Raw genomic sequence first — 26,671 nt, 5'->3', positions numbered from 1 at the left:
GTGTTGCTGTGTTCCACGTCCCGTGTCTGGGTACCTCACCTGTCTTCGGATCCGTTCATCACCACAACCACCTGTGTAGTTCATCTGGTCCCTGCGTTACTCCTCGGCGTCGCATTCCTGTCGGTGTCTCATTCTCTGACTACAATAAACTCTCTTTCTCACTCACAACTTGCTTCCTCATCTTTACCATCATGACAGAACGATCTGACCAAGGAATGGAAGCAGCGGGTGCCTCAGTTGGATCCTTGGAAGCGTTCATCGCCCAGAGCATCGACAGGATGAATTCCCAGGAGACAAGTCTGAATAACATGGGCCGTGCTATTCAGGCTCTAGTGACGCAGGTGTCCGAGCTCACCCAGCAATTCCAACAACTGCGAGTCCCCACTGTGCCGCCCACGCCGCCAGTTCCCTCCATTCCATCTGAATCCCTCTTCCAGGCGGAACCTCGTCTGCCCGTCCCAGAGTCTTATTCCGGCGAGCCAAGGTTTTGTAGAGCCTTCCTCACTCGGTGTTCTATGCACTTCGCTCTACAACCCCGAACATTCGGCACTGAGCAGAGCAAGGTGGCGTTTGTGTTGACGCTGCTTACTGGAAGAGCGGCACTATGGGGAACAGCGGTGTGGGAGAATCAGGATCCATGCTGCGTCTCGTTCCAGGCACTATCCGAGGAAATGAAGCGAGTATTCGATCACGCCGCCGCCGGAAGGGAGGCGGCCAGAATCCTCGCCGATCTCCGTCAGGGTGAAAGATCAGTATCGGATTACTCCATCGAATTCCGGACCCTGGCGGCGGAGTGTCGCTGGAACGAGGAGGCGCAGTGGGAGATGTTCCTGCATGGACTGACTGATCGCGTCCAAAGGGAGATCTACGTCCTGGACCTCCCCACCACACTCAATGGACTTATTGACTTATCTATAAGAGTCGACGCTCGACTTTCCAGGATCGAGCGACGCGTTCCGGCCAACCGAGTCCCTGGTGGGGCGGAGAGTCAGCGGTTCAGCAACGGGGAGGCGGTCAGTCCTACCTACGATCACGAACCCATGCAGGTGGGGCGGGCTCGGCTTTCCCGGGAGGAGAAGGATAGGCGGAGATCCCAGGGCCTCTGTCTTTATTGTGGAGGGGCAGGACATTACCTGAATAAGTGCCCACTAAAAGACCAAGCCTGATAGTAACTGTGAGGCTACTGTCGGGTGGGATTTCCGCAGAGAAGACCTCACCACCATCATCGACCCTCCTTCCGGTAAGACTAAGATGGGCTACACACACTTACGACTGTCAGGCTCTACTCGATTCCGGAGCAGAGAGTAATTTTTTGGACATATCATTTGCACTAAAGCTTCAGATCCCCACTAAACCCCTCACACACAGGATTTCTGTTCACGCCCTCAGCGGTCAGGAACTACCCACCATCTCCTTTATCACTGAACCTGTCACGCTTATTACGTCAGGCAATCACACGGAAACTATCTCCTTCATGATCATGGACTCTCCTCTTGCACCTGTTGTCCTCGGCCACCCCTGGCTCATTGCTCATAACCCCAAAATAGACTGGCATCAAAGAACCATCATAGCTTGGAGCAATCGTTGTTATAAGTCTTGTCTTGTGTCTGCCTGTCCGTTGGTCTCTGTTTCTGTGTTTCAGCAGGAGGCGGTGGATCTGTCAAACGTGCCCGCTGAGTACCAGGACCTGAGGGAGGTGTTCAGTAAGTCTCGAGCAGCTTCTGTTCCCCCGCATCGTCCTTACGACTGTGCCATAGATTTACTGCCAGGTACGTCTCCGCCTAAGGGCAAGTTATATTCGCTTTCTGTTCCAGAAAGGGAGGCTATGGAGAAATATATTTCTGATTCTCTAGCTTCTGGGTTCATCCGCCCTTCCTCTTCTCCTGCGGGGGCGGGGTTCTTTTTTGTGGGGAAGAAGGACGGGTCCCTGCGTCCTTGTATCGATTACCGGGGGTTGAACAACATCACGGTAAAGAATACTTATCCTTTGGCGTTGATGTCTTCAGCCTTCGAGAGGTTGCAGGGAGCGTCTATTTTCACGAAATTGGATTTACGTAATGCTTATCATTTGGTCCGCATCAGGAAGGGGGATGAGTGGAAGACTGCTTTTAACACCCCCAGGGGGCACTTTGAATACTTGGTCATGCCCTTCGGGCTGTCCAACTCCCCAGCGGTCTTCCAGGCACTCGTCAATGACGTGCTGCGAGATATGGTAGACCAATTCATATATGTTTACCTGGATGACATATTGATTTTTTCTTCATCTCTCCAGGAACATGTGCAGCACATCCGGCGAGTGCTTCAGAGGTTGCTAGAGAATGGGCTTTTTGTCAAGGCGGAGAAATGCGCTTTTCATGCACAGTCTGTTCCTTTTCTAGGGTACATCGTTTCGTCTGAGGGAGTGCGCATGGATCCTGAAAAGGTTAAGGCTGTGGTGGAGTGGCCAAGTCCAGATTCCCGTAAGGCCCTACAGAGGTTTCTGGGGTTCGCCAACTTCTACCGGCGTTTTATTCGCAACTTCAGCCAACTAGCCGCACCTCTGACTGCCTTGACCTCCCCCAGAACTACGTTCAGGTGGTCTAACACAGCTGAGGCCGTGTTTATCAAACTGAAGGGCCACTTTGTTTCAGCCCCTATCCTCATAGCCCCTGATTCCTCACGTCAGTTTGTGGTGGAGGTCGACGCGTCAGAGGTGGGGGTAGGCGCAGTGTTATCCCAGCGTTCTTCCACAGACGACAAGATGCATCCCTGCGCGTTTTTGTCCCATCGTTTATCACCGGCCGAATGTAATTACGACATTGGTAACAGGGAGTTGTTGGCAGTCAAGCTAGCGTTGGAAGAGTGGTGTCATTGGTTGGAAGGGTCGGGGGTACCTTTTATCGTCTGGACCGATCACAAGAACCTAGAATATATTAGAACTGCCAAAAGATTGAACCCCAGGCAGGCTCGGTGGGCACTTTTTTTCGGTCGTTTTGATTTTTCTCTCTCGTACCGCCCGGGTTCCAAGAACATCAAACCCGACTCTTTATCGCACATTTTTGACCGTTCCGAACGCCTGTCTACTCCCGAGTGCATTTTACCTGAGACTCTGTTTGTCTCCGCCCTCACATGGGAGGTCGAGTCGAAGGTCAAGGTGGCCTTAGAAGGTGTAACGCCTCCGCCCGGTTGCCCACCGAATCGGTTATTTGTGCCTGAGGGTTTACGGTCAGACGTTATTCAGTGGGGGCATTGTTCCAACGTGGCTTGTCATCCAGGAGTCAATCGTACTCATTTTTTGGTTAAGCAAAGATTCTGGTGGCCACGTATGGCTCGCAACGTTCACAGTTTTGTTTTGGCTTGCTCAGTTTGTGCCACTGGTAAGACTTCCAATCGACCCCCAGATGGGTTACTTCAACCGCTGCCCGTCCCTTCGAGACCCTGGTCCCATATCGTACTAGATTTTGTTACCGCCCTCTCAGGGCAACACGGTCGTTTTGACTGTGGTGGACCGGTTCTCGAAGGCGGCCCATTTCATCCCCTTGCCCAAATTACCCTCAGCCAAGGAGACAGCGTTGACAGTCGTAAACCACGTCTTTCGCTTACATGGCCTCCCGGTGGACGTGGTTTCCGACAGGGGACCTTGTTTGGTCTCCAAGATTCCTTCCTCTAGGAACTAACAACTGTCTATGGTGGAGTATGCCCACAATGCATTACCAGTGTCATCCACGGGCCTATCTCCGTTTGAATGTAGCTTAGGTTACCAGCCACCAATTTTTCCCAGTCTGGAATCCGCTCACGCCTTTGTCCAGAGGTGTCACCGCACTTGGACTAGAGCCCGTGAGACTCTGCTCCAAGTGGGGGCGCGCACCAAGGCTAAAGCCGATCGCCACCGGTCTAAGCCTCCCGTTTACGTCATTGGTCAAAAAGTGTGGCTTTCAACCAGGAACATTCCTCTCCGCTCCATGTCTAATAAACTTGCTCCCAAATTCATTGGCCCGTTCACGGTCACCAAGATCATTAGTCCGGTGGCAGTCCACCTCAACCTTCCTCCGGTGTACAGGAGGATTCACCCCGTCTTTCATGTATCCAAAATTAAACCCGTGTTTCATTCTCCCATTAATCCCCCCCCCCCGCGCCGCGACTCGTAGACGGAGAACCCACATTTTCGGTAAACCGTATACTGGACACAAGGCGGAGGGGACGCGGGTTTCAGTACTTGGTGGACTGGGAGGGTTACGGTCCGGAGGAGAGAAGTTGGGTACCTGCGAGAGACATACTGGACCACTCTCTGATCGATGATTACAATCGACAGGTAGGGGAACCTGGGAACGCCAGTAGGCGTTCTTAGGGGAGGGGTACTGTCACGGTTCACTCCTTCATTGTTTCCTCCTTGTCACGTGTATTGTCATGTGTGTGTATTGTCGCATTCCTGTCGGTGTCTCATTCTCTGACTACAATAAACTCTCTTTCTCACTCGCAACTTGCTTCCTCATCTTTACCATCATGACAAGTGCATCTTCACGGATAACGATTATATTAAAGAGTTTTTGTTTTCGTTTTTATTTATTTCGTTAAGTAGCAATTTAAAGCTTTCTTTAGAAATATTTATCAAGTCTGTAAGGCATGTATTTCGGTTCATTTTTGTGAACGAAGGACAGTTGCGCATCACAGATCAGATTTAATTTATCACCTGAGGAGAGTGAGTCGAGCTGACTGACAAGAGTGAGGTGAAAAAGACAAGACGATGGCAGAAGAGTTTCAAAACGAAATGTAAAAGCGCCTGTTTTAAAAATATTTTTGGATTTTGAAAAGCCTGTTGACCTGCCATTTATCGAAGGTGATATTGGAAGATCTATTTATTTATTTTTTAAACATTCGTTTCTCATTTAGGTTATTTGGTTCCACAGTATTTGCTGATTTTTATTTTATTTAAACTGTGATATTTTTCCCATTATTTTACATCAAGATGTATGCAGTCCGTGCCTCAAAACCTTCCATCTCACTAATAAACGTTCTACGTTTTATAATTATTTGTTCCTCAGTCTTTACTGATTTTCAGTTTTGTATAGGCCTACCATGCATATTTAAAATTTGTAAGTTATCTGTTATTTTATATTAGGCATATAGCATGGTGTATTTTTATTCGTTTGGTTAATAAAAGTTAGCTATATATTCTATGTTGTGTGTTGTAATTGATGCCGAATTGCCGTTAATTTAAAAGTGAAAATAAAATACGCACGGTACTTTTACAAGCTATTTAAGCAAAGGAAAGTGAGAAAACTCAAGCGAACTAAAAACAAACAACTTTGACGCCGAATTGCCACTAATTTAAAAGTGAAAATAAAATGCGCACAGAGCTTACAAGCTATTTAAAACTGAAGGAAAGCGAGGAAAAGAGAGAAGACTCAAACGACGTCCACCCCCCATCCACTGAGGTGATACCGGTAAGGTGTTGACACATGTCGATTAACCAGTGGGAAAATTTCCTCACTGTCACAACCCTACTTGATGCCTTTTTTCCTCCTTTCGGAATCCTTGCTGAACACGCGTTGGAAATAGCAATGGCAAAGTCCTCCTCTGCCACCGAGAAAAACTTCCAGACCGGCGAAGACATGTTCGCAAATGATGACGTAATGAGCACAACACATGCTGAGAGTCACTGCAGTTTAAAGCTGCAATCACTTGCACTTGGAAAGAAGATGAATCTCAGATAAATCAGACTGATTGATTGATTTACCAGCAAGCATACTTTATCGGATCTAATTATCGGATTTAATTTATTTATCGGAGCAATAAAAATTACGTCATTTTCTCCCATATCGGTCGATAATTTATCAGTCCGATAAATATCGTGCATCCCTAATTATTACTTTCATTTTATTCTTACCTGAACATTTATTCTGCATGCTCGTCTTGTGAAATTCTGAAAAACATACAGAAACAGAAACAGTCCATCACAAAACAAGGGAAATGACCAACACTTTGAAATCTTGATGTAGCTGTTAATACTCACTCTGTTCGTCGAGCGTTTGAATGTCTGGTGGTTGTAGACTGACGATGGAGCCTGTGAAACGGCCTGCTGTCCTTTATGTATTACCTGGATGTCAGGAAGCAAAATTATAATTTTAAGAAAATGTCTCCTATTCATGATAGCAAACAGGAAGCAGAATTTAAATTTAGGGAAGTAGGAATACAATCTTTTAAATAAAACGATTCTTAAATGAAACGATACAATCTTTTTTTTTCTGTTTGATTTACTCTTGAACAATTTATCATACACACAACATACAGGCTATTTCCAGACACATTATAGACAATGTTTGAACTTGGTTTGGCAGCAAAATATTATTTCCCAGAATGCTCTAATTCACCCCAAGTGTAAAAGAACATAAAGAGTTTTATTGTTACTCACGGTTTGTGATGTGACCTTCTGGCTTGAGTTTATATTTTTAGTTGCATTTATACCGTTTATGTTGGAAGAATTTGTTTTGTGAATACCTACACTGGAAGACACCTTCATGAACACATCAAGATTTACATTAAAAGTTATTCAAGGCAACACATGTTTAATGTTTGATATAAATGTGAGCTGAACTTATCAATACTTTACACTTTACACTATGGTTTGGTTTATTATTATTAATTCATGATTTGTACTAACCATGGTCAAGAATGTTTAAAGCATTTTTGAATCTATAAACATAATGCAATGCAATGCAATGCTATTCTACAGTATTTGTTATATTACAGTAATTAATTACAACACTAATAACACGTGTGTGTGTTTGTGTATGTTTATGTGGTTTATGAGGACACAAATTTGTATAATGACATGGGTATGACAGAGGTATAACAATATGAAGGTGGTTTATGAGGACACTGCCTATGACCCCGTAATTCAAAAGGCTTAAAAAAACATACTAAATGTTGTTTTTTTGAAAATCTAAAAATGCACAAAGTCTTCTGTGAGGGCTAAGTTTAGGTGTAGGGTTGGTGTAGGGCAATAGCACACACAGTTTGTTCAGTATAAAAACCATTACGCCTATGGAGAGTCCCCATAAACCACAAAAACCAACATGTGTGTGTGTGTGTGTGTGTGTCAAATTATATTTTTTACAGTTATATTTTAACATTAACAAATGCTGTGTGCATTGTTCTTTCATGTTATTACATAAACTAATTACTTGAGCTAATGTTGATATAAATCCTTGTTGTAGTGTCTAAAACTGAATAAAATGCACAAATCCAAACATTACTAGTTGTGTGATGAAATTACCATGCAGTCTGTTCCTGGATTTTCCATATTTGTTGTGATGAGATAACCGAGGCCATCATCCATCATAATCATTTTTTTCTCCTCCTTGCAGGACATCAGTAGACTCATTAAGCACATTACTGAAATATAAAAAGAGAGTATTTATTTTAAACTTGGATACTGTCACAAAGTTATCAGCTCCCTTGAACACATTTTGAAGTGTTTAAATAAATAGTGAATGAAAATTTACATTGAAGATGTTTGAAAGTTGTTTCTTTATTGGATTTGGAGAAATTTAGCATCGCATTACTTGCTCACCAATGGGTGCTCTGCAGTGAATGGGTGCCGTCAGAATGAGAGTCCAAAGAGCTGATAAAAACACCACAATAATCCACAAGCAATCTACACCACTCCAGTTAACATCTTGTGAAGTGAAAAGATGCATGTTTGTAAGAAACAAACCCATCATTAACATGTTTTAACTGTTGCTTTCAGCTAAAATATGAGTCCATAATCCATAACATTGCTTCTTCCAAAACATTCTGATGGCACCCATTCACTGCAGAGGATCCATGGTGAGCAAGTGATGAAATGTTCAGATTTGTTCAGAGCAAACAAAGTCATCCACATCTTGAATACCCTTAGGGTAATTGTCAGCAAATTTTTGGGTTTCAGTTCTATTCCTTAAAAATCAAGTGAATAAATCACCTAGATTTTCCCCCAAATACAGAAAAACAAACATTCTAAGTGCATTGTGGCAAAACAAAACTACAGAATTTACAGAGAACAAATAATAAAAAAAAAAACACACATTTGAAAATTGTATGTGTCATTCAAAAAACAGGTTTTTACAGGTTTCTATGGCAAGTCTTTTGTTGTTTTACCACACCCTTAATGGTTGGATTTACTCAGTATTATGAAACAGTTTTCAAAATCCTTCATAGCCTATTAGTACTCACCCAAACATTAGACATCACCATCTCACCTGTGAGAATCAGAATTGCAAGAACAACCAAGAAGGTGGCAACAGGCCCCATCCGAACTTGTGAGACCATCCTGACATGGCAGGTGGGAGTGATAGAGCAGTCACACACCGTGACCGTCAGGTTCTGGATGGAGTATAATCCCTGCTGGTCTGATATTTTGATCTGGAGGAGGTGATGACCTGAATACACATGTTTTTCTTTTAGAAGAATCACCGTTGTGCCTTTAGGAGAAAAAGTGTGACGATAAAACGAGAGTTAGTATTAGTATACGTATACGTATACTATGGGTCAAAATTAGGAATAATTAAGAGATTTAAATGTTTTTAAAATAAGTCTCTTACGCTCACCAAGGCTACATTTATTTGATCAATAATACAGTAATATTGTGAAATATTATTACATGTGAAATATTATTACATTTTACTTTTACACTAACTTTTTATTATTATTTGAATATATTGTAAAAAGTAATTTATTCTTGATCAAAGCTGCTCAAGAAACATTATAAATGTTGAAAATAGTTGTGCTGATTAATATTTACATTTTTAACATAAAAAAAACTTAATTATTCTAAAATCGTGGCTGTTAATGTAGGCAGAGAAATCTTAAGGAGGTCATGGAAGAACACTCAAGACATTATTTGCCTAAAGTCAGCATAAAACTGTGTTAATAACCTTTGATGTGTTTTCAAAGTGAAATATTATATTCAGTGAGAGTAGGGTGGTCTGGACCGAGTGAAGAAGACAGTGGCTTTACCATAAGCTGGTTCAAACCTCCATTTGTCCTTAACATCTCCTAAAAGCTCATAGTAGAAAGGCGATCCATATGGAGGAGAGTCCAGGTCTACGGCTGTGATGTTGACCATTGTGGGTTCTTTATCTATGCAAATGCTGACATTGTTCATATCCAGTATTGGTACGTTATCATTTTGATCATTCAGGTGAATGACTAGAGTTCCAGTGCCTGTCAGCAGAGGAACACCTGCAGATCAGAGAATGGAGGAAACAGAAATTAGAGTATAAATCATGATCAGGAATCATGAGGTAGATAAATATTGAGAGTGTTGTTTTTTATGCAAGTAAACAAGATATAAGTAAATGCATGTATATCAAATGAAATTAATTTGAAAATAAAAGGAACGTCTTGGTTACGTATGTAACCCTCGTTCCCTGATGGAGGGAACGGAGACGTTATGTCGTGACGACATTAGGGGATTTACTTGGAAGCCCCGACTGCCTCTGATAAGAGAAAACGCCAATGAAATTTGGCTAGTGGATTTTGCATACCTGAGCCACTCCCCGTGCATACGGGTATAAAAGGGCGACAGGTGCATCCACTCATCAGGTTTTCCGCTGAGGAGCTGAGAACGTGTCCCTGGCAACCAGCGATGGTTCAAGATTGTGGCATGGGGACATAACGTCTCCGTTCCCTCCATCAGGGAACGAGGGTTACGTACGTAACCAAGACGTTCCCTATCTGTCGGTCACTACGAGTTATGTCGTGACGACATTAGGGGTCTATGGAAAGCGGCACAACCTGAACCCCGTCACGACCTTGTGGCATGCAGATGTTGACAAGCTAGCGCATGACAGACAAATGCGATGCGAAGGTCGCAATCTTCCCGTCGCCCCAGCGCAAATTCGCTAACCTTGGCGCCCGCAGGGACCACTGAGTACATTGCTGCTGGAGATAGCCAAGCCGCTGTTCCTTTCCCCAGAAATCGGAAGGGATTTCGACCTTCTATGAAAGACTGCTTCAAGTCTTTCCTGTTTGTTGTTACAGCCCAGCAGTAACGACGGGGAAGCGAGCCTTCCGGAGAAGGGCGCTACGGAGGCCACACCCTGCCCGAAGGGAGGTAACGTGTGGAGACACTGGTATGGACTGGCCCAAGCCTGGGGCAGTGCTACATATGCCTGGACCCCGGGGCAGATCCTACCTAGGAGAAGGGAGGAGAGCTGCCAGCAGGGTCTGACAGAGCTCTGTCAAAGGGAAGACACGGGTTTACCGTGAGGGAAACTGTACCGTGGATGAATACACATGTGGGATCACCCGAAGGGAATCAGGCCACACGGGCACCTAGCCGAGTACAGGGGCTGACCGGAGACCCGGGCAAGCTAACACCGGTACTGGGCCTGGCGTCAGACTGCTCCGCCCAGCCTGACTGCCGGGGGTGCAGGAGGAACTCCGCCAGGGTTCGCCGTCCGGGGAACTAACTGGAGGAGAGAATAGGCGCTCATATCCCCGGGTAAGGGGGAATGGCGCAGCAAGCGTGACACTGGCCAACTCTTCCCGCCACTTACCTGTTACCCAACACACGGGAAGAGACTGGCTCAACGCGGAGACTGTAAAATCTCGCGAAGGTGTTCGGTGTCGCCCAGCCCGCAGCTCTACAGATGTCTGCCAAAGAGGCGCCGTGCGCCAGCGCATAGGAGGAGGCAACACTCCGTGTGGAGTGAGCCCTCACCCCGAGGGGGCACGGCTCGCCTTGGGATTGGTACGCCAAGGCGATGGCATCCACTATCCAGTGGGCCAACCTCTGCTTGGAGACAGCCTTCCCTTTCTGCTGACCTCTGTGGCAGACAAAGAGCTGCTCAGAGCTTCTGAAGCTCCGGGTGCGGTCCACGTATATGCGCAGCGCTCTTACGGGACACAGCAACGCCAAGGCTGGGTCTGCCTCCTCCGAGGGCAGTGCTTGCAGGTTCACCACCTGATCGCGGAAGGGCTTGGTGGGAACCTTAGGCACGTATCCAGGCCGGGGTCTCAGGACAACGTGAGAGTAGGCCGGCCCAAACACAAGGCACTCTTCGCTTACCGAAAATGCTTGGAGGTCCCCGACCCTCTTGATGGAAGTGAGCGCGGTCAGGAGCGCTGTCTTAGCCGACAGGAATTTCAGCTCGACTGAGTCCAGCGGCTCAAAGGGACCCCTCTGAAGTCCAGCCAGGACAATAGAGAGATCCCAGGAGGGCATCAGGGGTGGCCTAGGAGGATTTAACCTTCTGGCACCCCTCAGGAACCTCACGATGAGATTGTGCTTCCCCAGGGACCGGCTGTCCACTGCATCGTGATGGGCCGCAATAGCAGCCACGTACACTTTCAAGGTGGAGGGCGACAGTCTGCGCTCCAACCTCTCTTGCAGGAAAGAAAGCACCACTCCAATCGTGCATCTTCGGGGGTCCTCCCGACGAGAAGAACACCAGTCCGTGAACAGACTCCACTTCAGTGCATAGGCTTGCCTAGTTGAAGGGGCCCTAGCCTGAGTGATGGTGTCCACCACAGCCTGTGGCAGGCCACTCAAGTCTGCCGCGTCCCATCCAGGAGCCACACATGGAGGTTCCACAGATCTGGACGCATGTGCCATATGGTGCCGAGCCCCTGAGAAAGAAGGTCCTTCCTCAGAGGGATGCGCCTGGGAGGGGCTGTCGCGAGGAGGGTGAGTTCCGGAAACCAGGTCCGGGTGGGCCAATATGACGCAACCAACAAGACCTGCTCCTCGTCCTCCCTGACCTTGCACAGTGTCTGTGCGATCAGGCTCACTGGGGGAAACGCATACTTGCGCAGAGCCCGAGGCCAGCTGTGTGCCAGTGCGTCCGTGCCGAGGGGGGCCTCGGCCAGGGAGAAATACAGCTGGCAGTGGGAGGACTCGCGGGAAGCAAACAGGTCTACCTGAGCTTCCCCGAATCGACTCCAAATCAGCCGGATCGTCTCGGGATGGAATCGCCATTCTCCGGGGAACGTGAGCTGTCGTGAGAGCGCGTCGGCTGCACGATTGAGCTCCCCCGGAATGTGGACGGCGCGCAGCGATTTGAGCTGTGACTGACTCCAGAGGAGGAGATGGCGGGCGAGCTGTGACATGCGGCGTGATCGTAGACCTTCCTGCCGGTTGATGTACGAAACAGCCGCAGTGTTGTCCGTGCGGACCAACACGTGCTGGCCTAGGAGCAGTGGCCGGAACTGCTTTAAGGCCAGATGCACTGCCAACAGCTCTAGGCAGTTGATGTGCCAAAGCAGTCGAGGCCCCGTCCAGAGCCCCGAGGCTGCCTGCCCGTTGCATGTAGCGCCCCAGCCCATGCTGGAGGCATCTGTTGTGACAACAACATGCCGGGACACTTGTCCTAAGGGCACCCCGGCCCGTAGGAAGGCAAGGTCCGACCAGGGGCTGAAAAAGCGGTGACATGATTGCGTGATGGTCACACGACGTGTCCCGCGGCGCCATGCCCATCTCGGGACCCGTGAGTGTAACCAGTGCTGAAGTGGTCTCATATGAAGCAACCCGAGCGGCATGACTGCGGCTACAGATGCCATATGCCCCAGGAGCTGCTGAAACTGTTTCAGCGGAACCACTGTCCTGCCTCTGAAGGAACTCAGGCAGTTCAGCACTGATTGGGCACGCTCGTCCGTGAGACGTGCCGTCATACTCACGGAGTCTAACTCCACACCGAGAAAAGAGATTCTCTGCACAGGAGAGAGCTTGCTCTTTTCCCAGTTGACCCGAAGCCCCAACTGGCTGAGGTGCCGGAGCACCAGGTCCCTGTGACCACACAACTGTAGGGTTATTACATATAATATTAATACGTAATTTAAAGAAATAGTTTAATTTAGCTCAAAGGGACTCATTTATGATTTTATAGGGATTTGAACAGAATCAGTGTTACGGCGATTCACTGAACGAGCCGTATGACAAACTCTGCACTGGATATTAAAATCCCAAATATAGTGAAAACACTATTAAATAGCACAGTAACGAAATCGACAGATTAAGGCATTAACTTGTGAGCAGAAAACACAAGATACTTCTCTTTTCAATTAAATTAGAATTTATTTATATAAACCTAAGACATAAACTAATCCAACACATGAACACAAGCATTCACACATTCACACGTTGCAGAAAGAGAGAAAGTGAGGAAAGGATGAGTTTAAGAGAATGGAAATGTGAAATCCCAAGTTCACAGCAATATGTTCAATTGCATAGACCTGAACAACCATCAATCACTTATTTAACCCTCGCTTTGAGTTTCTCAATGAGGCTAAAATTTATATTAACTGCACCTGATTCAGTTAGAATTTGGAGGTGTAGCTTGCGTGCTTTGCCTTGTAACGGGGTTGTGTCCTCGTTGCAGACAGGGGGTTCCCGAAGTGTCTGATTGGCTGGAAGTTCAGTAGTCTTTGAAGTGACGTCTTTGGGCGTTGGCTTGCTGGATGTTGAAGCTAGTGCAGTCGAAGCTGGACTTTGTATCAAACTTACATTAACACACGAAACTCCACGGAAAGAAAAGAAACTAAAGTAAAATAATAAAAATAAAATGATTATGGCACGTGGGCCAGAGCACGCTCAAAGAGCAGCACGCACGCGGTGAGAGGGACAAGGGTACGAGAGTCAGAGAGGAAGAAAGAAGGAGGGACAACAGTCTTAAACTCGCTTCTGGACACATCCCCTCTGGATGTCTTGACCAATTAGATACTGTCCTTGCTTGGGGTGTTGGTCTGTTTCTCCACCAAATCATAAATCAACTTGTTATCTATTCAGTCAGAGGTCCAAACTTTACAGGCTTTGGCAAAGTATACCTTTTTGAACATGATTTCATAATAAGACTATGATGCATTTGACAAAGAATTGATTGGAAGAAACATTCAAAGCATGAATTTTCAAGCTCATACATACTAAATATGCAATATTTCCCTTTAAGGCTCGAGCTATTCAATACTTATTGAAAAGACATACATATTATTTGATTAAAACATGATATGTGGTTTACAACATAATATGAGGTTCTGCATAAAAATGTCCTTTTAGGATGATTTTATGTGCATATGAAAAATAAAGTCTTTGTTTAGTTCTATGGAGAACGAAGGCATGTTCTTTAGACAAAGGAATGTTGGTTGGACTGTCTTCTATGTGGGGGAGAAGTCAGTCTAAGGAAGCTTGTGAATTCAATCGTGGAACACGTGATGGCCATCTCTTTGACCATCAGTCTTGATTATTTGCAACAAATTTGACAGTCTCCTTCTTGAATTGGAATTATCAATAAGTGTTATTTGTCTCAGTGTTGCAAGCTGTTTGGTGAAAGAGGCTCGCTGGTTAGGAGGCAGGAATCCGATTTATGGCGTTGTCCTGTTACAGCTTTGAGGCCTCTCTGCATTCCAGCTCCTCAGGTTTCAGTGTTCTGATGCATCTTAAAATTGTCTGATTCAGTCTCTGATATCCTACACAACTGTTCTCGCGACCGGGCCAGGATGAGCCAATCGTCGAGATAGTTGAGGATCCTGACGCCCACTTCCCGTAACGGGGCAAGGACGCCCTCCGCCACCTTCGTGAAGGCATGGGGAGACAGGGAGAGACCGAAGGGGAGGACCCTGTACTGCCATGCCCGCCCCTCGAACGCAAACCGTAGGAACGGCCTGTGTCGAGGGAGAATCGAGACATGAAAGTAAGCGTCCTTCAGGTCGATCGCTGCAAACCAGTCTGCGGACTGAACGCATTTGACGATGCGCTTCTGTGTCAACATCTTGAACGAGAGCTTGTGTAGGGCCCGATTCAAGACTCGCAGGTCCAGGATTGGCCGGAGGCCACTGCCTTTCTTGGGCACGATGAAGTAGGGGCTGTAAAACCCCTGCCTCATCTCGGCTGGAGGGACCGGCTCGATTGCACCCTTTGCCAGAAGGACAGCAATCTCCTCGCGCAGGACAGGTGCATCTCGGACTGCCACCGAAGTCTCGAGGATGCCACTGAACCTGGGAGGCCGCCTGGCGAACTGAATCGCATAGCCGAGTCGAACTGTGCGAATGAGCCAGCGAGACGGGTTGGGTAGCGCAAGCCACGCCCCCAGATACCGTGCAAGTGGCACCAAAGGCACAATCGACGTGCCCGCAGTGGTGCAGCGAGGGGGAGTAAGGTTGGATGGAACAGAAGGCGGTGCGTTCTGACTCATCCCCACAAAACTCCCTAAGTCCCCGGGGGGACTGGCTAGAGGTGCGCGGGGAGGCATCGCGTCCCCAGACCGCACTCTCTTGGCCACTGGCAATATGGGTCTCGGGTGAGAGTGAGGAGGCAGTGCGTCGCACACTGTCAGCCCGCAGACCTGGGAACCCGGAGGAAAGGGAAATTGCTCTTTCTTTGACAATGTGGGTACCACTGGCCCTTGAGCCAGTGGCGGAACAGAAACAAAAGAAAACACAAGATTCTCCAACCGGCCCTCCTCCGCGGGAAGGAGCGACGCTAGCCTCGTCGTCTCCTGGGAAAGAGCAAATTCCTCCATCTCCAGGTTGTGCGCGTCAGGGCCGCTTTGTCGTCTTCCTGGAGGACTTGGCGGCCGGCTGAGGCGCAGGGGGCGCCACACTCCTGCGAGAGGCTCGACGCACCGGCCTAGGTGACGACTCAGCACGGGGCGGAGCAGCTCTGGAGGACGCAGGAGGGCGCCCACGGCGACCAGCAGACTGGGGCCTGGCCCTTGGGCCAGCGGTGGCAGCTGGAGCATCCTGCCGTTTAGGGAGGGTATGCTGAATTGCCTCCGTCTGCTTTTGTACTGCTGAGAATTGCTAGGCAAAACCCTCGACAGTGTCGCCAAATAGCCCCGTCTGGGAGATGGAGGCGTCGAGAAAGCATACTTTGTCGACGTCCTTCATTACGGCCAGATTGAGCCAGAGATGGCGCTCTTGGACCACTAACGTGGACATCGCCTTCCCGAGGGACCGCGCCGTGACTTTCGTCGCCCGGAGAGCGAAGTCAGTCGCCTTGCACAGCTCCTGCATCAACCCCGGGTCGGGACTACCCTCGTGCATTTGTTTCAGTGCCTTGGCCTGGTGAACTTGCAGGATGGCCATGGCATGCAGGGCAGAGGCGGCCTGGCCCGCAGCGCTGTAAGCCTTGGCGGCAAGTGCGGCCGTCAGCTTACAGGCTTTGGACGGGTGACGCGGACGATTCCTCCAGGTGGCGGCGTTTTGCGGGCACAGGTGCACCGCAACCGCTCTCTCCACCTGGGGAATATCCACGTACCCCCTGGCCGCCCCGCCATCGAGGGTAGTGAGGACGGAGGAGGGAGACGAGCGGCTTCTGGCCGAGAAAGGGGCCGTCCACGACTTCGTCAGCTCCTCATGCACCTCCGGGAAGAAAGGCACCGGGGCAAAGTGCGGCCGCTGGTCGCGTTTTGCGCCGATGAACCAATCATCCAGCCGCGAAGGCTCGGGACTGGGCGGTCTGTTGACCTCCAGCCCGATACTCACGGCTGCCCGGGCAAGCATGGCCGTCAGCTCTGGGTCCGGATCGGCAGTGGCGACAACACCCGAGGGGGGCAGCCCCGCCGATCGTTCATCCTAAGAGGACGAAAGCCCATCCCCAGATGCCGCGATCGACATCTGATCCTCGGGCGGCGCACCGAATGAAATGCTGGCGGCCCCGTGGGGCGAACCAGCGAAATCACTCGGGAGCCGGACGGAACAAGCGCTGCGAGAGGAGTAAGAGGTCCGCGGGGACGTGCCCGGCGGAGAAGCTCTTACTGTCACCCTCAGATCTCCTCAGATGCTCGAGCCAGAGAGACCGGGACGGGTGGCGGCAGAGGGTGCCATTCCTTTCAGAATGGAAAGGCGAGATCGCAGCGTTGCCATGTTCATACGCCCACAACAGGCGCATGACTCATCCACAAACGCATCTTCAGCGTGCTGGATGCCCAGACACTGAAGACAACGCTCGTGACCGTCATCCGAGGACAGGAAGCGACCGCAACCAAGAGAACATGGACGGAACGGCATCTTTAAAAAGACGCGAACCGCCCAGTGTTTTAGAAATTTGCTCTTTCAGGTGAAGTGCCCAGGGGAATCGCTGCTGCAGGGACACCGCTGTCTGCACCGTGACGCCACCCAGGAACAAATCTTTGAGGCAGAAGGCTTTGTGGAGATCGGCATAGACTTCTCATCCACTCGGCTCCGAAGCAAAAAATCTGATGAGTGGATGCACCTGTCGCCCTTTTATACCCGTATGCACGGGGAGTGGCTCAGGTATGCAAAATCCACTAGCCAAATTTCATTGGCGTTTTCTCTTATCAGAGGCAGTCGGGGCTTCCAAGTAAATCCCCTAATGTCGTCACGACATAACTCGTAGTGACCGACAGATAGGGAAAGGAATTGTCTATATAGGTATCCTTGGTATAATATGATAATATCAGTAATAGTTATGAGTACATTTCATGTCTTACCTTCATCCACAGCATAAAGGGTTGCTGTATAGGTGCCGTTTATCACAAATGGCGACTCTCTATCCAGAATTTTAATTGTGGATACTTTTCCTGTCTTTGCATCAATAGTTATCCATTTATCAATATCTTCACCTGTAACAAATCTGATATTTGAAGAAACCAGATGAATTCACCTGATGCTTTTCTTTTAACAATGATACAGTGTCAGTGCCAATAGTGAAACATACAGTAATATTAGCTTCTCTTACTTAAATGTGTTTACGTGGCCTCCATCCATGTCTTTAGCAGTGAAGGTTGTAAGACTTGTTCCTACATCTATGTTCTCCATTACCACAACATGTTTAACAGGGGGTATAAACACTGGAGGGTCATTGACATCTTCTACATAAATGGTCACTGGAATGTTGTTATTGAGGTTTGCAGCACTCATGTCAGAGCTTTGGGGTATTTTGTCGAGCGCCCACATGGCATTTGGTACTTTCTCTTTAATCTTACAGGAAAAGTAAGGAATTTCATTCTGGACACTGATGGACAGATTGTGATTTGTTTGCTCCTCATAGTCCATTTGCTGAAATGAATAAAGAAAGTTTAGAGAAAAATCAACATGAATGTATATAGAGATGTTTTTGTATCTGTTCTGTTTTAAAATACCTCCTATCCCAGCAATCCGTATCATATGCACGCCAAAGCTGATTTTTGCATATAAATAGTACACCAATTTTCTGTTTCTATTTGGTGTACTATTTTTGCATATAAATAGTACACCAAATAGAAACAAACAATTGTGCCATTGAAATGCACATTCATGAGATGGGGTCACTTTCAATGTGCAGGGTACTCAATTGCTTTGAGTTGTTTGCCTTATGCTTCAGACCAAGACACATTTCATGGTTTGCATGCATTTGTAAAAATATAAATCATTTTATATAAATTTTGGAGCACATAACGCCACCCCTACCCTGAGCCTACCCACTTCTGAACAATACAAAACACGTAACAGGTAAATGAAAGTACAGTCAAAGGTATTTATTGCAAAAACTGACCATAAAAAAGCAGTATAAAATCATTACAAACAAGTTGTCTGAAGCCATATGATATCTTTATGCAACAAACAGTGTAAACCATTATGTTTTAATGGCTGAAAATGATCCCACTCCAGTAAATCACTTATATTTTATGCAAAAAGATACCAGGGGCCAGATTTACTAACAGATTGCGCCAGCGCAAACCATCTGTTGGCATTAAAATAATACTGTTAGGATTTACTAAAGACGTGCAGTGAAGAATTAACGCGAACACAGTTATTTTTGCGCCTGACCTTATTTAATATGCACTTGTTTCCCTTTTAAATGCAAAATTTATGGGAGGAGAGTAATAAAATTAGTGCTGTCAATCAATTAAAAAAAATGAATCGCATTAATCATAGTCATGGACTGTGATTAATCACGATTAATCGTAAATTTAAAATACTAGGATTTACCTGTAAATGTGTTGAAATAAAGAAATGCATGACAAACTAGTTTAAGGAAACAGAACCTTTCACACCTCCACCAGGTATGAGACATTATCCTTATTATTCTTTTTTTTTCAGCCAATATCATAATAAAAATAAATACAAATAAATACAACAAAACATTTTCTTGCGACCTTACATGAAGTATTATGACAAAATGCATTAGAATTGGACCTGTTCTGCAGGTGCATTAGAGCTAAAATTAGCATCATGCTACATATGCGATCACGTGTATACACTTTGGGCGGCTGCGGTACATTATAAAAGTAACCCAAAAAAATGAGGAGCATCTCGCTGCATGCTACAAGATCCAGGGGGCGTGGTTGGATCCAGATCCAATTCCTCCCACCTTATATACCTAAACCTACCCGTCTCCACCCCCTGATCCCTAAACCCACCCCATCTCCACCCCCAAGATGTGGATCCAACCACGCCCCCTGGATCTTGCGGACTGCAGCGAGCCCTACTTGAAAAAAAAATGCACCCATGGCTCTGTAATTTTTCCCGTGACTGTATTTTCAAAATAGCCCAATTGTGCGAAAAACCGCGACCCTGGCAACACTGGTTCGCTGTACCCTTATATCACATATGATTATAAATATCTGTCGCTCTCTTTCTCTCTCTCTCTCAGACACACTCGCTCTCTCTCTCCGCGTTCGCTTCACTTTTGTCTAGCCCGGCGACTCATAATCACACAATCCCTGCGTCCCAATTTGCATACTATCTACCCTATCTGTCCTAAATAGTATTGAAAATTACTAATATCACATAGAATTTGGGATGGATGTATGATGCTACGATGACGGTAAGAAGTTGGGGTCAAACCTTCTCAAATTATTAATTTGCATTAAAAAATATTAACACGTTAACATTTTTAGACTAATCGCATGCGTTAACGCGTTAACGTTGACAGCCCTAATTAAAATGAATTATGCAATGTAATATACAAACATTTTCTCTTGTCAAATTACTGGTATTTGAGGCATTATTTTACACCCAAAAAAGCATCCGAACATATCCTTATGGTAATTTGTGCTGCGCTTGGTAGATTGCGTTGGTCATTAAGGAAATGAGATGTTGAGAATTTGCAGGATGTCAGTAAATCACCCACAGAAAATTCCCATCTGCGCTGTTTTGGAACTGTGCTCTCACGCTAAAATTTGCGCTTTTTAGTAAATCTGGCCCTAGGTGTGTTTGACTTCATGTGGCGCTGCGAAGGCCGATTGGCGGCTGACTTACAGCAGTGCATTCCGGTTTTAAATTTGTGTATGCTGGTTAGATGCATGATGCAGTTGGTCTCTAGACACACAAGAGCAAATGACATTTCACAACCAGAGCTGATGTGGTGCTTCTTCTACCTTTATGGTGGATGGAAACGGTGATCACATTTACTGTGGGGAAGTCGTGGCCTAATGGTTAGAGAGTTGGACTCGTGATCCAAAGGTTGCGGGTTCGAGTCTCCGGCCGGCAGGAATTGTAGGTGGGGGGAGTGAATGTCCAGCGCTCTCTCTACCCTCAATACCACGACTGAGGTGCCCTTGAGCAAGGCACCGAACCCCCAACTGCTCCCCGGGCGCTGCAGCATAAAATGGCTGCCCACTGCTCTGGGTGTATGTTCACGGTGTGTGTGTGTTCACTGCTGTGTGTGTGCACGTTGGATGGGTTAAATGCAGAGCACGAATTCCGAGTATGGGTCACCATACTTGGCTGAATGTCACTTCACTAATGTCACTTCACTTCTCTCAAGAATCAAACGTTTTGCCTCGAAAGACTTGGAATATTAATAATTAAATTGAAATGGTTAGGTTTAGGAGAAGGGGTTGGGTTACGTGCTCATGAATGTGGAAATAGTGTAATGTAAATAAAATTGTGACTGGTTACATTGAAAAATCACAACCCAACATATATACAATAATGGTAAAATTATTACCCAGTATACAGTATAATTTAATCTTGACGATATTATTCCAAATGCCTTTCGCATTGGCCAAAGGTTTCTAATTTAAAGCAATGGAGGACCCTGCATGTCAAAAAATTAGGTAAAGGGGTACCCTTTGCATCAAAAAGTACTACCAAAGGGTCCTGACCAAGCATCAATATGACGAGTTAGTGAGAATGTGTTTTGTGCAGAGTCAACTATACAAGGCATTTCTGTGTAAACTGATTTTAGAGCATCGTAACCAGCAACATGGACTCATGGACTGCAAGTTGGCGAAAACCAAACCGAACAAAACAAAACAAAACAAAACACAACAAAAAACACAAAACAAAACAAAAAACACAAAACAAAACAAAACATCAAGCATCTACCTACCTTAACGACTGTTAAAATCCCTTCATTCGTAACAGGGTCTGTTTCTATTTTGAATATTTCATTTATATCTCCGTGGATTGTGTATTTGGCTTTCCAAGCCTTTGAACCACGGACATCTTTGTCTGTTACTTGCAGTCGCAGAACTTCAACCCCAGTTTCTCTCTCCTTGACCTTCCCCGGTCCCTAAAATAAGTCAAATATTTAATTGGGTTTCACTGGAAAGTATGTCTAACTTGCCATTAAAAGTAATAATCAAGAATATCACATGCATAATATCAGTCCACTATGACACTTACTGTTTTGCCAGAGAACTCTGGAAGATTGTTATTATTGTCCGAAATATTGATTATCAGTGTACTTGTACTTGAGAGCTGTATCATTTCCCCTTTGTCCTTTGCTTCAACAAGGAGTGTGTATTTCTGAGCTTTCTGGAAAAGATTAATTTAGCAGAACATTTCTTAGATGGGAAAATGAGAAATATTCATAAAGCACGAAAAGCAAAACGCATTGTCTCAATGGAATAGCGGATGTATCAAAGGTACAAAAATGAAAGAATGAAAGAAATTACATCCATACCTCATAGTCCAAACACCCCTTAAAATAAATTGTCCCAGATTCTTTTTGCTGCTGAATATATAATTCAACATTATCTGTCTTTGGTGTGACAGACTTGATTGTGAAAGCGAATGCTCCATTGTTTGTACTTGAATCATCCTGATCAGAAGCCAGTACAGTCAGTACTTCCTTGCCTTGATACATATTGAGAAAATTAAGTGTTATTGCTTACACGTCCATCATTATTTATAAACCCTAATGCTGTTTCAAACCTGTATACTGTTATTCTTCCTGTGGAAAATTATGCTGTATGTATATGGTGACGAGTCGGCTGCCTCCCCCCTTATTATCATCACTACCCCGTCCCATATTCGCCTTCACCAGGCTCCCGACGGGAGTGGGTGTGTGAGAGAGGAGGGGCGCTAAAACAGCCAGGGCTGGCGGCGTGTGATGAGGCGCACCTGATGTGAATAGAGCCTCATCACCGCCGCCGTTTAAATGCCGAGCGCGCCTCTCGTGGGTCCAGGAAGGGTGCGTCGAGTAGGAGGACTGCCGCACCCGTTAGACGGCTGACGGTCCAGGATGCCGGGCCGTCGAGTCCCCCAGAAGTTCCGGGGGCCTAGGAGTAGGATGTCGCCGCTGGAAGAAGCCGCCGCCACTCGCTCCCGGACCCGAGAGGGGAGCGCGTGCGGCCACCGGACTCCGCCCCTTCCCTGGACCCTTCCCTCCTGAACACTGCCCTCCTTCACAAGCCCCGCAGCACGACGAGGACACCAGATCCCCCTGTTTATTTTGGGACACTTTTTCCCCCTTGGACACTATTTTTGTTGTTTTATTGTTTAATAAAAACCTCTCCGAGGCCTGACGCCACGCCCACTGTGTCTGTCGTTTGCTCCTCCCGCCACAGTGGTGGAGAATGCGGGCAGGCGGAGCCTAGACAGCGCAGTTGGGCAACATCTGATGACGTCATCGCCTCTCGCTCGCAAGAAGCCGTGGAGCCCGCACGGGGACGGAGGAACGACGGGGACAGCCACCAGTGGGGTAAGTGACGTTCTGTCTATTTGTCATCATTACCCCGTGGTTGGTTGAGGCTGTCGACTAAAACCCGCTTTCTCTGTCCCGGTTCCGGCGCGGTGCGAGAGGGAGAGTTGCCCGGAGAGGAATTCCTGCCCCGCCCACTCCGACCGCTGGAGCCTGGTTGAGGAAGGTAGCACTTCTGCGTGGGCGGCGACCCTAGGACGGGGATGTCGCTTGGGGGGGGGGGGGGGATGTGACGAGTCGGCTGCCTCCCCCCTTATTATCATCACCACCCTGTCCCGTATTCGCCGCTCTTCACCGGGCTCCCGACGGGAGTGGTTGTGTGAGAGAGGAGGGGCGCTAAAACAGCCAGGGCTGGCGGCGTGTGATGAGGCGCACCTGATGTGAATAGAGCCTCATCTCCGCCGCCGTTTAAATGCCGAGCGCGCCTCTCCTCGGGAGACCGGTCTCTTCCCCCGTGCATGCACACTGGTGTCCTCGTGGGTCCAGGAAGGGTGCGTCGAGTAGGAGGACTGCCGCACCCGTTAGACGGTTGACGGGCCAGGATGCCGGGCAGTCGAGTCCCCCAGAAGCTCCGGGGGCCTAGGAGTAGAATGTCGCCGCCGCCACTCGCTGCCGGACCCGAGAGGGGAGCGCATGCGGCCACCGGACTCCGCCCCTTCCCTGGACCCTTCCCTCCTGAACACTGCCCTCCTTCACAAGCCCCGCAGCACGACAAGGACACCAGATCCCCCTGTTTATTTTGGGACACTTTTTCCCCCTTGGACACTATTTTTGTTGTTTTATTGTTTAATAAAAACCTCTCCTGACGCCACGCCCACTGTGTCTGTCGTTTGCTCCTCCCGCCACAATATATATATATATATATAAACATTATGTGGCCGTCAGGCTCAAAAAACACATAGTCAATGGATGTAAGAAACTGACCAAAATAAAAGTCATTGAAATCTTCCTCACAGTTAATAGATTTATTAATTAACCATGTATTTTCCTGCAGTTAAAGGGATATTTAACATAAAAATTACTCTCATGTTGTTCCAAACCCACAAGGCTTTTGTTACCTACATTGATCTTCCATTACACCAAAACACTGACATTTCAAAAAGTACACAAAGATATTGTAGAAGTAATCCATGAATTGAGCAGTTTAATACAGAAGTTCTGGAGAGATGTGATTACTTCATATGATGAGCGTGTTTAGTTTAGGCTTTTATTCCCATTTAAACATTGATCGGCACATACATAGAGCACATCTAATATGGTATTTTCACAACTAAGAACAAAGCTCACTGGTTCTCGTGCATCAAGCAAGCATGTTTAAGCTTTCATTTACCACACAAGCTCTATGTTTGTGCACTGGGCTACGTTTCTTGATAGCAATTGATCTTAGCGATTAAGAGCGTTTTTTACAAGTTATTTTATGAACGTTCGTTATTGTTTCATGTGCGTTTCACAAAAATGCTCCAGGACTTATTTCATGTATTTGTATATGAAATAAAAAAAACATTCAGTGTGGAAAAATATTTTTCAAGGCACGTCAGTGTCTATAACTTTTTATCAACTCTGGATGATAGATAGTAGAGTGTCTTCTTTCCAAAGATACCTAATTTGTTTGTGTAGCACACTTTGTCAGGAACTGTTACCATTTTAAATTAGGTAGGTTATTTTCACCTGTGAGGCCCACAATGGGGGGCGAAGGCTAACAGGTTAACACAATCGCACGTAGCTTTTCCATTGGTCAAGTGCTGAAATGTCACCTTATAGAATGGCTCGTAATTGTAGTACACACTTGTTTATTGAAATGTTTAACCTAATGCTGTGTTCCAAACAACTCGGATATGATATGATATGATATGATATGATATAAGGTATCATATAATATAATATAAATATACTATATATGTGTGGTTGTATATATATATATATATATATATATATATATATATATATATATATATATATATATATATATATATACATATATATACATATATAGCTATTATATAATATCTAGAGACGTTATTTTCAGGTACAATACATGGCTGGTTTTTGTGCATGCCAGTAATTTTTTTTGAGTTCCTCTTTTAATTTTTTCAAGCACTCTGGCATTACCCTATTAATTATATTATTTGTACTCTCCTTGCCGTGTCCATATACAGCATTGTATTTTTAGGCACTATTCTTTCATATTTTATTTTGTGTTCAGTCATTTAATTTTTTATTTTATTGGTATGTTAAACTAATTTAAACAAACAAATACACAAGCAAAGCCATAAACTAATGAAGAAATATACATAAGAACAATATTGAAGTCACACTGGAAAGGAGTAAAGTTTAGGTGCACTTTGCCTGTTGTCCTGCAGGTGACCTTATAAATCTGTCTCCTTACGACACACTTAGGGAGTAACGATGACTTTAGAGCATTCGTAGATCTACGAAGATTTTCAAGTTCTAGTTAAGTTACAGTGCTTTTGGGAAACAGACCGTAAGTCTAAGGTCTAACGGTGAGTAAATAATGACAGAATGTTCTGTTGTTTTGTTTCATAAATGAAGTAGTGAAGTGCAAACTATAATGGATTACCTTGATCATGTGACTCGTCCACAGTCACTTCATAGACTGACTTTTGAAATTTTGGTGCGTTGTCATTTATGTCCAATATTTTGATCTCAAGCCCAAGTCTTGTATCCACTTCATTATTGGATTGATTTCTTGCTTCAAATGTTGACTGCAATTGAGTCCAGTGAATATTAATATACAGGGCTTCTTTGCAGTGTATTTGAATGAATTTCGATGCTGTTATGCAATGGATACAGTGTTCTTAAGGAGAACTTACACGGAGAAGTTTAGGGCCGCTTTCATAGTCCAGCCTTCCATGTACTAAAACGTAACCTGATTTTTCAATGCTGAGAATATTCTTTGGATCTTTATCCACACCATCGCCATGTAATATGTAATTTACTAAATAAGACCTATCAAGTTCAACCTGAAACACAGACAACATACACACTGAAATGTTCACATAATCATCATATTCAGCAATTTAACCTGTAATGTGAAACATATTCAGATAAAACTGAGTTGAATGAGCTCTATAGCTGAAAGTAGTGACTGTTATGATGCCGCTCACCTTGCCTATTTTATATGGAAACGGACCGGGGTATTCTTCCTCAATAGTAAACGAATCAATGATCCATGCACGCTTCTGTCGTATCCTCCCACTGTCAGCCCATACACACACGCTCCAGACAGACTGAGTTGAAAAGAAGACAGTATGTTATGTTACAAAAGTTAAGTCAATGTGTGAATCTGGCCATAATTTGCCCATATCACAGAGAAGCATATGAGAAATAGCACTGAGTTTAATGTCAACAAAAAATAAATAAATAAATAAAATTACAGCACTCATAATTCTTGTGAAATTGTACTTAATTTTCATGAAAATAATATGAAAACAATACTAAGCAATATTAAAGAATTTTGAAGAATGTTGGTTGATGGTAGCCATTGGCATTGATTTCTTCCCACTTTTTTATTTTTATTTTGCACTTTAAAATTGCAAATACATTTGACCAAAAATTACAAGGGCAAGTAACGCATTGAATTAAGTGAAATTTTGAAGTAAAAAGACCGAAAACTTATTTTCTTGTAAACTCTAATAATGTACTATTATTTACAATTTTTTTATGAAAGATGGGTTTAAATTTGAAATGTAGATCCATAAATTACTTTGAAAATGTATTTTAAATATAAACATTTTGCAGAGAAGGTTTTGACAAAGCAATTAAGTTCATTTTCAGTTATCAGCATAATCAGGTTAATTAAATATAGTTTTCACTGCATAG

The 26,671-nt window shown here is 45.6% G+C and overlaps 1 protein-coding gene across 1 annotated transcript in view; it reads right to left on the bottom strand.

Annotated features, from left to right (window-relative positions):
* The window catches only part of LOC306859711 (cadherin-like protein 26), a 37,626-nt gene that overhangs the window by 9,087 nt on the left and 1,868 nt on the right, over nt 1-26,671 (bottom strand). Inside the window, exons 2-15 of the mRNA XM_079400914.1 lie at nt 25,957-26,079; nt 25,663-25,812; nt 25,410-25,554; nt 21,812-21,984; nt 21,532-21,663; nt 21,236-21,418; nt 17,657-17,976; nt 17,409-17,551; nt 8,977-9,201; nt 8,220-8,441; nt 7,256-7,374; nt 6,392-6,493; nt 5,993-6,076; nt 5,867-5,902 (exon numbers count right to left, since the gene is read on the bottom strand). Coding sequence (XP_079257040.1) covers nt 5,867-5,902; nt 5,993-6,076; nt 6,392-6,493; nt 7,256-7,374; nt 8,220-8,441; nt 8,977-9,201; nt 17,409-17,551; nt 17,657-17,976; nt 21,236-21,418; nt 21,532-21,663; nt 21,812-21,984; nt 25,410-25,554; nt 25,663-25,812; nt 25,957-26,079 — 2,157 coding nt within the window. The remainder of the gene's footprint in view (nt 1-5,866; nt 5,903-5,992; nt 6,077-6,391; nt 6,494-7,255; nt 7,375-8,219; nt 8,442-8,976; nt 9,202-17,408; nt 17,552-17,656; nt 17,977-21,235; nt 21,419-21,531; nt 21,664-21,811; nt 21,985-25,409; nt 25,555-25,662; nt 25,813-25,956; nt 26,080-26,671) is intronic.

The sequence above is a fragment of the Barbus barbus genome (genome assembly GCF_936440315.1).
Source record: "Barbus barbus genome assembly, chromosome: 40".
In the NCBI taxonomy this organism is placed as follows: domain Eukaryota; kingdom Metazoa; phylum Chordata; class Actinopteri; order Cypriniformes; family Cyprinidae; genus Barbus; species Barbus barbus.
Note: the sequence above shows the minus strand (reverse complement) of the source record. Positions and strands in the feature narration are given on the sequence as shown.